This window comes from Amblyomma americanum, chromosome 1, assembly GCF_052857255.1.
Source record: "Amblyomma americanum isolate KBUSLIRL-KWMA chromosome 1, ASM5285725v1, whole genome shotgun sequence".
Taxonomy (NCBI): domain Eukaryota; kingdom Metazoa; phylum Arthropoda; class Arachnida; order Ixodida; family Ixodidae; genus Amblyomma; species Amblyomma americanum.
In genome coordinates, this window is record NC_135497.1 from 307,212,086 (window position 1) to 307,225,376 (window position 13,291).

The following is a 13,291-nucleotide window of genomic DNA, read 5'->3' on the forward strand; positions in this document are numbered from 1 at the left end:
CCAGTTCTGGTCAGAGTTACTGGATAATGACTCTGGTCAGTTCTCCCGTATTGCATCGGTATATGCACAGAGAACGCTGCGGTTTTGCTATTTGCATCAACACTGCCGTTTGTGATTCACTAGTTTTACAGAGATAGCTGTTTGTATTCCTCTCGAAGTTCTGGCTTGGTACGGCGTCACACTTTATCCACAGCATAGCTCGAGGCACTAGCTTCCTCGCTATGCTGAGACCACAGAGCGTGCGCATCTGCGTAGTGGTTTATGAGGAAACACGCGGTAGCAGTCACAGGGTGGGTGGACACCTGGACCGTGCTGTGAAGGAAGGGGCTAAGGTAAGGGCCCGAAGAAAGAGAGAAGAAATACTTATTAGAAACTTGGGGGAGGCCCCCCGGGATTGGAGCCCTTAGTCCAGGGCTCCACTCCTGGGGCGCAGCTGTCCGGATGGCCGGCCCACGCGATCAGGTGACGGTGGTCTTCCAGGGCGGTGCTAGACTGCAGGGTGGCTTCCCACTGGGAGCGGAAGGGGTGTGGCACTGAGGGAGGATTGGGGCATTCACATGTGGAATGGTAGAGGGTGGGATAAGAGAAAACGCCGCCTCCTGTTGACGGAGATTTTTGTGTGCAGGTGAGTATGTTTGCGGGACAGTCGGTAATGTTGGAGTTAGAGGCAGGTATTTATGGCGTATGCCAATCGGCCATCGAAAGCAGCTCTCCGAATCCGCGAAGGAGCAAGATATTCGTCGCGGTCCAATCAGAACTCGGAATCTGAACCCAAATCGCCCCCCGATCGAAACACGCTCTTCGGTTTCGCGGAGCGAGAAAACTTGCCGTAGTGGAGGGCTCCGGAATAATTTCGACCACCTGGGGGGATCTTTAAAGTGTACTGACATCGCACCGCACACGGAAACGCAAGTGCACTGACATCGCACAGCACACGGAAACGCAAATGCGTTTCCGTGTGCTGTGGGATGTCAGTGCACTTTAAAGATCCCCCCAGGTGGTCGAAATTAATTCAGAACCCTCCACTACGGCACCTTTCCTTTCTTCTTACACTCCCTCCTTTATCCGTTCTCTTAGGGCGCGGTTCAGGCGTCCGCCGATATGCGAGACAGATACTGCGCCATTTCCTTTCCCCAAAAGCGAATTTTGCTCCCAATCGCCGATTGGAGTGCGCCATTAAAGAAACGGACAATGTTTACTTGCTATCGCTGAAATTTCCGATTAAAGCAAAAAGCGTAAAGACTGCCATTCCATTCTCGTAATCTCCTTCACGACTGACTGCAGTATCTCCATTGGGGATACTACGCTGCAGTCGTACCATCTGTGCGGCTGATATATGCACAAGGCCGTCGTCGGAAGCTGAAGGGATAATTCGGGCATGCACCGCGCAATGAGCACGCGCAGCTCGGACCGCGATATTTGCGAAAGTGAGCACTGCGCGAGGCGGAGGAAGATCTGTCCGTCCTCATGTGTATGGAGCCGGCGGCGTATCTCGGGGCAAATGCGGCGCAAGGCCGCGCGATACTGACGAAGCTTTCTCGCTTGGCTCGCGCTGGAAACGATCCGGGCGCCTATCGCGGCTGGCGTGGGCGTTGTTGTGGGGCCAAGTGGAGAAAAAAAGGAAAAAAAACATAGAAGCGGACCACTTCAAGGACTCGCCGTCGCGCCCCGAGCGTCCTTGGACAATCGTTAGGCGCTGCGCGAATATGAAGCCCAGTTACATCACAACACCGTGGGACGCGTGGGCCTCCGGAGATGGCGAGGGCCGTCGAGGCGCACGCGCTCCCAGGACCTAGCGGTGACGAAGCCACGCCCGGAGACCGCTAACTCGGCGGAACCGTGCCCCAACCCCCACATATCACAAAGCGCTGACGTCCTCAACCTGCCTCTTCGAACTGATAAAGAACTCGAGCAGTGCGCATATGTGGATGTGATGCAACGAAAAGGTTACACGGCTGATTTTTTTTTTTTCACTCCTGCAGTGCTTTGAACGCTTAAAAAAAAAAAGTCTAGCCTTTTTGGCGTTGAGGGTGTAGACAATGCGGGATGATGTCTTGTGCAGAGAGATCATTTACAGGCACAGGCGCTTTCGTGAGATCCCTCTACCCGTTTATCACACCGCGACCAATCCTCTGCTTCGTAATTAAAGTCATGCACGATAGCCGTGGAGTTCGATTTGACATAGCAGAATAAAAGGCAGCTTGCCCACCGCCGGCATGTTGCCTTCTCTTCTATTTTTGTGAAATTATCTCCTACGTCTGCAATGGTTACTCAATTACTTTATCTCCCGGACAAAAGTAAGCAGCAATGGCAATATGTTCTGTGCTTTATTTTCAAATGCTGTTGGCTTCTTTTCGTATAGGAAAGTAGTGTACCGCGGTCAACATATAGGAGTAGTAGTGGTGGTGGTTTATTAAAATAATAATAAAAAGGAAGGAAAAGATTTTTGCTAGCCCCGGCATCTGCCATCGATACTGATCAGCACCTGAGCTGGGGCAGCAAAAATAAAGGATAGCAGGCAGAATGGAGAAATGAAATGAAAGAGGTGAGGGGACAGGAAGAGAGGATAGGGGGAGAAGTAATATGTACAAACTATTTACACAATAAGAAATGTCAACATATAGCGCTGTCTTCAGATGAAGCTCGAGTGGTGTATACACCACTTTTGCTCCCGACAGTATACATATCGCGCACGCTGCATGCAAGGCATCCTAGTAGAACTCGGGAGAAATCGTTGGGTTTTTTTTAATGGCCGCTTCCGCAGAGCGTGCTGAATCAACATATAGCGCTGTCTTCAGATTCAGCACGCTCCGCGGAAGCTCGCGAGCTCTACTATGATGCCTTGCACCGTGCGCTATATGTATACTGTCGGGAGCAAAACTGGTGTATGCACCACTCGAGCTTCAATTCGCGCCTCAGGCGAAATGATGAGTCTTCATCCACACGCGCGTGTATTCGCTCAATCCGTAGCGCTCACTCTTATCGAAAATGCTGAGGTTTTCTTTCGCTCTTCTATATCTCTTCACCGGCAGGTGGCAACAGTGGCCCATTGTTCCATGTATATATATATATATATATATATATATATATATATATATATATATATATATATATATATATATATATATCATCATCATCAGCCTTACTACACCCACTGCAGGGCAAAGGCCTCTCCCATGTCTCTCCAATTAACCCTATCCTTTGCCAGCTGCATCCACCCTTTGCCTGCAAACTTCTTAATCTCATCCGCCCATCTAACCTTCTGCCGCCCCCTGCTACGCTTACTTTCTCTTGGAACCCACTCCGTTACCCTTAAAGACCAGCGGTTATCTTGCCTTCGCATCACATGCCCTGCCCAAGCCCATTTCTTTCTCTTGATTTCGACTAGGATGTCATTAACCCGTGTTTGTTCCCTCACCCACTCTGCCCGCTTCCGATCTCTTAACGTTACACCTATCATTTTTTCTTTCCATATATATATATATATATATATATATATATATATATATATATATATATATATATATATATATATATATATATATATATCACCAAATATTGAAAAACATAACAGAATTTAATTCACGACGTTTCGGCTGACCGGTCCTCCAGCCGAACCGTCGTGAATTAAATTCTGTTGTGTATATATATATATATATATATATACCAAAATTGATTTCTGGCAGCTGATTTGGTCAGTATAATATAAAATCAAAAATTGAAGAAACATAACAGGATTTAATTCACGACGTTTCGGCTGGAGGACCAGCCTTTTTGGAGTGGCTGGTCCTCCAGCCGAAACGTCGTGAATTAAATCCTGTTATGTTTCTTCAATTTTTGGTGATTTTATATTATACTGACCAAATCAGCTGCCAGAAATCACTTTTGGTATATATATATATATATATATATATATATATATATATATATATATATATATGTATATATATATATATATATATATATATATATATATATATATATATATATTGGAACAATACTGTGCTACTCCACCTCTTCGAAAAAGGCTGGTCCTCCAGCCGAAACGTCGTGAATTTATATATATATATATATATATATATATATATATATATATATATATATATATATATATATATATATATATATATATATTGGAATTATACTGTGTTACTCCGCTGAGCGACCGCATTAGTAAATTAAAGCAATGTTTTGATGTCTCACTCTATTAAACAAGGCAGAGGATTCAACATTAATAATAATAATTGGTTTTTGATGAAAGGAAATGGCACAGTATCTGTCTCATATATCGGCGGACACCTGAACCGCGCCGTTAGGGAAGGGATAAAGGAGGGAGTGAAAGGAGGACGGCTGCGGAATAATTTCGACCACCTGGGGATCTTTAACGTGCACTGACATCGCACAGCACACGGGCGCCTTAGCGTTTCGCCTCCACCGAAACGCGGCGGTCGGGTTCGAACCAGGGTACTCCGCATCAGTAGCCGAGCGCCCTAACCACTGAGCCACCGCGGCGGGTTTCAACATTCTTGTGATTAGCTTTTTGTTGAAAGCCTCCATTACTGATTTTTTTTTTCTTGTCGCGTTTTGCGGTAATGAATGTGGGCGGAACTTCACCGCGGACAATTTTTATCCCGATAGAGGCAGTCACCGCGCCTTTCCTTTCCTTTAAGCGTCATCCTCCTTCTGTCTGCGCCTCTTCTACGATACGCTGAAACGCGTGAAATGACGTTCATATTGTTAATTAGCTTGACTGTCACTGGTGTGTGCACCTTGTGTTCCAGGCTTCCGGGAGGTGGGCTCGACCGCTATAATATGAAACCCGATAATGTTGCATATCAGCTGTCGCTTTACATTTTCGAAGAGCGCGCATAAATAATGGATTCGACGTTGGCTGCGTTTCTTTTTTGCGCAACGTGGGATTGCAAAATTATAGGAAGTGCTGCAAAAGGCCTACCCGCCGCGGTGGCTCAGTGGTTAGGGGCGCTCGACTACTGATCCGGAGTTCCCGGGTTCGAACCCGACCGCGGCGGCTGCGCTTTTATGGAGGAAAAACGCTAAGGCGCCCGTGTGCTGTGCGATGTCAGTGCACGTTAAAGATCCCCAGGTGGTCGAAATTAATCCGGAGCCCTCCACTACGGCACCTATTTCTTCCTTTCTTCTTTCACTCCCTCATCCCTTCCCATACGGCGCGGTTCAGGTGTTCCAACGATATATGAGACAGATACTGCGCCATTTCCTTTCCCCAAAAAAACCAATTAATATTATTATTATTAAAAGGCCTAATTTTCGCGAATAGCCTGTACAGTTCGTGAAAAATTGGTCCCGCGAACTAGCTAGCTGCCGTGTCATGAAAATGGAATTCTGATATCCAAGTGCCCCGCCGCGGTGGCTCAGTGGTTAGGGCGCTCGACTACTGATCCGGAGTTCCCGGGTTCGAACCCGACCGCGGCGGCTGCGTTTTTATGGAGGAAAAACGCTAAGGCGCCCGTGTGCTGTGCGATGTCAGTGCACGTTAAAGATCCCCAGGTGGTCGAAATTATTCCGGAGCCCTCCACTACGGCACCTCTCTCTTCCTTTCTTCTTTCACTCCCACCTTTACCCTTCCCTTACGGCGCGGTTCAGGTGTCCAACGATATATGAGACAGATACTGCGCCATTTCCTTTCCCTCCAAAACAATTATTATTATGATATCCAAGTGCTACAGGTCTTCTCACGTACCTCTAAATTCTCTGAAATACGCATTAATAGGTTCTCATGTAATTGCACCTTTTCCTCCTTAATTAAAATGCCCGAAATAATGGTAAAATTAATAGTTAGTGGCTATCTGATGGGCCTCACTGACACATTCGGAGAACGCTCGCGAAAGCGTAGTCCGTTTAATTCGTGTTTTTACCTCGCTAATTGATACCTCGCTAATTGATACGCCGGGCTGCTTTTCGCCCACCTCTCAACAGAGTTTAATTTAGCACCGCTGTACGGTAAACACGATATAACAAAGTTTTAGCGTAGCCGGACAGCCGTGCAGCAAATACGGCAACGCGCTGCTGTCGCTGCACATTTGCCGTGCGGTTAGTACGGTAGCCATTGCCAGGCTGGACAAAAGCCTGGCAATGGCTGCAATGACAATACATTACCCTATTTGCCGTCCGGCTGTCTAGATGTGCTAAAACTCTCTATAATGACCCCCTCCATACATGCATCATTTCACAAACCTGTTATCACTGCTGTTTCGAACGCTCTGTTAACCTCATTTGACTGGAAACGTTCTGTGCAGTTGGTATAGGAACGAATACCGATCAGTGTTCTTGATGGATCCGACAGGTTCTGCAGAAGGTCCGGCCGTCTCGAAAAGTTTATCCCGGTTATTTCGCAAGTTTTAGTGTCCGCGACATCGCGGAATGGAGCCGCGACAACTCTGAAAAATTAGCAAAAAATTTCGGGCGTTAACCCATGTGGTAAGGGGAATGATCAGCGCCAGCTGGCTCGCGAAATGATTGACAAAATGATGACGCTATCCGTAACGGCTTTAACGGCGGTTGATGATGATTACGATGAGTTGGTGGGTCGTGTGTTTGGTCCTGTCTCGACCTGCTCCGCTTCGCAGGCATGTCCTGTCGAGGTCCTGTTGAGTCGCACGTTTGCGGGCTGACCCGCGGCACATTTTGGGGCCCATGGCCTCCGCGCACTGGGTACTCGAAGACGCTGAAGTGATGGGGATGCGCGCGGGACTCCGACGACTGCGCGAAACCGTGGAGGCTACGGGCTCGGAACAGCAAACGCTGCGAAGGAAAGGCCGTTTATGCGTGCTGCTGTGCCCTCCACCCCCCGCTTCGAGCGAGAAATTTTCGATGGGAAAACGGCATGGGTCCCCATTTTATTGGACCACGAAAGTTCGAGAGATGCATTGTGCAAACAGAAACGCCTCTCCGTGAGTTGCCCCTAAATCCACGCGTCGTGGAACAAAACGCGAACGGATGGAGTGATGCGTGGAATTAACAGGAATAGATGGGGAAATTGGTGAGGACGGGAAATGATGGAATCATAGGTGAACTGAAATTTATATGTAAGATATCGTTCGAGCTTATGCAAAACATGAGTCCTGCCCCTCTGTCGCATATGTGAAGGGTTAAGCGCAAAAGTGTGTGTGTTTTGGGTCGCATAAGCTATTCGGCTTCCAGTTTGACTCTAATGGATAGATAGCCTTTGCACTCTATTACAGGTAAACCCATCGGGAGTTATGCTCCCCAAATTGTCCGTCGGGTTCAAATTTTGGGGGCTGCTGGAAGATAAGGGATGCGTTTTGAGAAAACATTTGAGACAAAAAAATTCTAGGTAGGAGCCGTGAGGGGTGCCAGTGTAAAGTGGCTTGCGGATGCGCGAGGGGAAATGGCGCGGTTTCTTCTTTCATTGTCCGTTATATTAATTACTGCATAACAGGTACAGTAGGGAGAATTATGTACTGAACTGGATTGTTGGAGCAACAGCATGCCCTCTATTCGGCGTGCTCGTGAACACAGCGAGGGCTCCGCCTTCACGAGGCAGTGGATATGCGGCTCATCACGACGAAGTGGAAGGGGTTGCTGTTCGGCGGACACACCAGGAGGCGGCGGGTGAAAGCACGCGCGCGTCTTGCTTATCAGCGCGCGCAATCGCGGTGTCGCGACTCCGCGAGGACACGGATCTAAAATGGAACGGCGTTCAAACGCCGACAAGCTCAGCGGCAGCGCCGTGGGCGTCGTCCAACGGCAGTGGTTTCGGATGGCCAGTGTACCAGACTGTGCCTGGACGGCGGCCCAAGGCGATCGGGGCGCGATGCGCGGGCGTCGCGAACGCGCGGCCTCTTTTCTTTTTTTTTTTTTTCCTTCTGCGATACGCGACGCGCAAATCTGAATCTGCGTTCGCTCAGCGCTTGAAGGGCGACTGCTGCGTTCGCTGGACGCCCGGGCAGGGCTGTATCATGTCGCGGGACAGATGCCCCTTGCGCGGCCCGGATGTGCCGATGGAAGATGCCGCAGGGGGAGGGGAGTGAGGAAGCGCCGATGTTCAAAGAGGGACGGCGGTGATGGCGCATCGAAACCGCGGGGCGCCGCTTGAACCGACGCTCCAGAGCTCGTCAGGCGGTCATCCGCCTAAATATAGAGAGTCCCGTCGCCACAGCCGCTCAGCTGTGCTCTGGATTCAGCGGGGCTGACGGCTGAGCAAAATTTTTCCGCTCTGCCCTCTCCCCGCCGCGGCTTCCGCTGAGGCAGGCACTTTCTGGGGGCGGGTTTGTTTTTCGTGAGCGCACAGTGTAAACACGTAGCGGCGGCAGCGGCTTTCGCTGATCCGTCCGACCATCAAAAATCGCCAACGCAGCCAAACGAAGATCGGGAAAAACAAACCGGAACCCGTCTTGAGCTAAAAAGAACCGGGCTGCGGCCGTTTGTAGATAGTCTGGGTGGCTTCCTGTGCGTATGCGTGCTTAAATACTCGTGGTTAAATAGATTTCATCCGGCACGGTTGGCCACTGTTCGGGCGCAGGCCGTCAACGGAACAGCCCGCTCATCAGAGTTCAGCTCGGCTGCATCGTCGTTTGTGCCCAGGCAAGATTATCCAAGCGCTAGTATATTTCAAACTGTTCACCGCCTTCGCCAGTTTGTTTAGGTCTTTTTTCCAGAATTACTGGACAAAAAATTGCAGAAAAAGCGGGCAGAAAAAGCATACCGGGCCGCTTTTTCTCAAGTTTCTGATACCTCAAATGTTTGCTTTGCCAGTGATCACTGACAATTTGTTACACTTCTTTGCAGGGGTCAGAAGATGAAGGCATTCGTTATCCTGCTGCTTCTGGGACTTGTCCTGGCAGCGGAGGCAAAAAAGGTGTGTGATGGTCCGTTGCGCGCAGCAAATGCAGTTACCACGTGGTAACTGCACGTGTGCGTGTAATGAAGTTGCCTCGTTTGAGTAGAAAATTATTTTAAGTGTCACTGATTAAGGGCAGTGAATCCAGCTTAACTGCATTAGAGGCTCCAAAAACATCAAATCATAAAGCCCAAACACCCGATACCTTGCACTATTTTTGTACTTTTCCGAGTAAAGAGGAAAGCACGCAAGAATCGTTTGATAGCATTGTTCGAAAAGCCCGCGCTTGGGCTGTTTGTCGTGGCTGCCATGAATATGTCTTTGTGACATGAAACACGAGATGTGCGTAGTGATTTGGTTACGCTTCATTTACTCTGTTCACGCCTCTGCATGGTAACTTCTCTACAACCCCGACAGTCTGCAGGCGTTTTTGCTGTGCTGCGAAACATTTGGGTTACACCCTTCGCAATTGCACATATAAGCGTGGCTGAATTCCTCTTGACGACTTCCTGGGCTGACCGCAGTGATACCGTTTTTTGGTACCCATGTGGGGAAGGAACGTTCTATCCTCTCCTGCATCCACCTCTCCAGCTTCTCTCGCCCTATCCTTGAGCTGCTGAAGGCGCGTGCACGCGCGCGAGTACTCAGACTTTTGACGTCCTTGCATGCACTTCACCATTGAAATCTTAAGGCGTCATCGTCTCACTTATTAGATGGAATTAAACCATGCACTGATGCGTTAAGCTACCAGGTAGTACGGAGCGACTGCCAGCTGTCTGTACAGTTTGCGATCTCCACACATTAACGCCTGGGGCGCCATGTTTACCGCGTGTCGCAGCACCCGTCGCCGTTCAGTACAGCAATCAATCTTCCTGCCGTGTGCGCAGAGAAAGCGGGCGTTTATTGGGTCTTTATTTCACATCATTCCTGAGCTACAGTTTACGCTGAATTAATGAACTTGTAATTTACCGCCAGAAGCGTGCAAAACGTTTAAATTAGAAACTTATCGAACATATATGAAGCCATGCACCAATGGCGCGATTTTATTAAGGTTGTTTTGGAGGTTTTGTCCAAGCTTTGGATTATACAAGCGCACGAAGTGCCAGAGGAAGGGAAGATCGCGGCCGCCCGCGCGCGGTGATAGCAACTGCGGCTGCGCGAAAGAAGAACTTCATATGTACTGCACGGGCGCCATGCATGAAGCACTGGGCGTAGCCTCTTCGATGCATGTTGGAGCAGGTGGCTATTAACGGACTAGGAACACGCAAATGCTTGCACCCATGCTCCTAGTGTCGGTGTGTGGCGGCCGCAATAACGTCAGTGCGAGATAGCGTCAGTGATAAGCGCGCGGGGTGTTCAAGCATGCGCCCTTGTTGGGGGAATTTCGAGTTTCGCGTGATTTGACCTCAAAGCGGAAGGAGTTTACACGACAAGGGTACTGTTCCAAAAGCTGCGCCATTTATGGTTTCTTCTGGTGCTTTACAACAGTGCGATTGAAACTTTTTGTGAACCATATGAGTGGCTTTTCCGCCCCAGCCAGAGGCTCAATGTTAAATTTGGCGTTTGGCTGCTTATCCCAAAGTCGCGGGATCGAGTCCCGGCCTCGGTGGCCGCATTTCGATGGAGGCCAAATGCGAAAACGCCAGTGTGCTATGCGATGTCAGTTCACATTATGCAACCTCACCTGGTCTAAACTAATCCGGAGCCCTCCACTATGGCGTCCCAATTTAATGTCATCGTGGGTGGCTTCGAAGCAGCATGTGGGTTGTAAGGGATGCCATAGTGGAGTGCTCAGGATTACTAATGCAGAACGCATTTAAGGGGCTGCTCTCCAGTGTTTCCTGTTCAGCAGGTCCTGAGCAAAAAAAAATCTCAAATTTGCAAAAAAGTGGGCGCACTTTCAACTCTCATAATAAATAGAAGAAATGCAGCTTAGAGCCGGACCATAATTGTCATGTCTGTAAACTTATATCTTCTCTGTGTAAAAAGGCGTAATTAAGCCACTTATTAAACTTGGGTGTTTTTGGCGGGCTAATTAAATATATGTGCTAGTAATAACAGAACGGCATGGCACACTTGCTTCTTCTCTTCTCCTGTTCTCGTTTTTTTTTTTTAGTTCCAGTATAATCTATGTCCTTGCCTCGTTATACCCTGTGGCACGGGCCGGGACTCTTTTTTTTCTTAAATATTCTCCTTAGTCCCAAAATAATTTTTTGTCTTTGCCTCAATTTTTTTTCTCGCTCGGTGGCTCGTTTCCGACTGCGACATTGAACTGAACACGAATTACCCTATAAAGGAGTAAAAAGGGAGTAAATGGTCCTCAAGCACTCTCCCTTATAGGGGCAGGGTATGTTACCCAAGCCCTGGGGTAGATATCCATCACTAAAAATACAGAATACTTATGGTTGGCAATGGAAGTAGATCTCCTCTTCAAGACATGTGAAGTTCATGCAATTACTAAGATTTTAACTGAGGTTACTAAGATTTTACGAGCTTTCAATCTTGTTATCTTCAAGACCTCTGGTGCTGCGTTTAAGTCTCCTTTCATTGCTATTTGCATCATATATTATGGTGAGGCATAAAAAAGAATAAAAATAAAAGAACCTCTGCCTGCACCAGTTACTATGCATCAGTCAGAATATGCATCAGTTGCCAACAGTAAGCATTCTGTATATTTAGTGATCAAAATCCACCACAGGACTTGAGCAATGTACCCCGCCCCTAAAAGGCAGTGCACTAGAGAACTATTTACTTCCTTTATACTCCCTTAAAGGGCAATTCTCGTTTGCGGTGTGAGGATAACTCCACGCAATTTTTTTTCTTAGTAAAAGTTGGTTCTATTGATCTTTCTGGCTATGTTGATATTTGTTCAAGAGTAATTCCCAGGTGAGAATCTTCAACCGTGAATTGAACTGAGATTAACTGGCCTAAATTGGGAGTAACTGGTTCCATTTGCAAACCAACGGGTCATAGTTTGATCTCAGTTGGGAGCCAAATGGGAGCAATTGGACCCACCTCGGGGGCCAACTGCAGGGAAGCAGAAAAAGACGCATTTATTACTGAGAACATTGGACTTGAAAATTTCCAGCATCCCATTCAAACTGGTGACGATAACCAAAAGGGTCTCCGTGATCACCAGGGGGTGGTGTAGCCTAATATAGCCCAACATTAGCCTAGGGTGCCGCAATGTTGAATTCCCTTACAAAGGAATGCGACATTGAGGCAACCTTGTGTAGCCTTAATGTAGACTGTCCAAGCGTGGCCTCAGGGACCCACGTGCCAAAAACTCTTGGTGTCACAGTTTGCTTGTGAAAACAGCTGATGTTGCAACACTTGCTTTTCATTTTTTTTTCTAGATTATAAAAGTATCTCCTTTGTCACACAGTGATCTATCGATACCAGCTAGACAGGTTTAGTTTGTTTAAGAATGGTATGAGCAAGCACCGTGCTTAGGTGTGCTATCTGTAAGTCTAGCTATGATTTCACCTGAACGAAATGCATTCTGCATCAGGCAGGTTCAGCTACAGTACATGGTGGGAAGCGAATTGGATTGTAAATTTTTTCACTCATATGGGATTCATTAGTGTGCACTGATTTCTCGGGGCACACGGCCATTTTTGCATTTTGCTTCTATCGAAATGCAGCCTCCACGACCGGCATATTTGATCCTGCGACTTCGGGCTCAGTAGCCAGACACTATAACCACAAACCATTGTGGGTTAAAATAGCTTAAAAGTTCATTAATTAAATCAAATCAGGTTAGTGTGGCACAAAATATACGTTTGCATGCTCTAGGCAACTGCTAGCAGTACTGTTTGTTTCATGCTATCAGCACACAAAGATAAAACCGCGGCTCATATTTTGTTGTATGCATTGCATTATTCAGTGCAGGAAGCACCATTACAGTTTAATGATTGATCGAGATCAGATCAGAACAGAACGTATACTTTGACACATGTATCTCAGGGATTTAAACTTTGTTGTAGTTTTTTTAAAGGTCCATCAGGAAGGCGGCTGTGGAATGCTACGAGTATTTTGCTCTTCAGGTTTTGAAGTAAACTGATGCATCTATTTGCTCTTAGTGCTAAGGAGCCTTGCCACATTGCCTGCTCTTTTTCAGAATACCACACAGAGTATGTGAACAATTTGCATCACTGCATATTTTCAATGCATGCTAGTGCCATTAAAATAGTAACTAATATATTGAATGGAAAAAAGAATATGCACCTGTGCATTAAGTGGAGTGGGATGGACATTAAGGTCTGCACTAACTAGCAACACTAAAAGTCTCCCTCTCTCTCCAGTAGTGACACTATGCCTTTGGTAACCCTGCCACTGAGCACAGCACAGCAGCCCTCTGACATGGCATGAAGGTGAAAACTGTCTGCCGTCGATGTCTGTGTGAAGCCTGCACCTGCCAACTGTAGCAGGTGGCAGGTGCTGTTTAGGAGG

General features: G+C 47.6%; 1 protein-coding gene across 1 annotated transcript in view; it reads left to right on the plus strand.

Moving 5' to 3' along the window:
* SPARC (secreted protein, acidic, cysteine-rich) overlaps window positions 1-13,291 on the plus strand; it is a 39,224-nt gene that overhangs the window by 14,290 nt on the left and 11,643 nt on the right. The window contains exon 2 of the mRNA XM_077649675.1: window positions 8,788-8,857. Coding sequence (XP_077505801.1) covers window positions 8,798-8,857 — 60 coding nt within the window. The 5' untranslated portion in view covers window positions 8,788-8,797. The remainder of the gene's footprint in view (window positions 1-8,787; window positions 8,858-13,291) is intronic.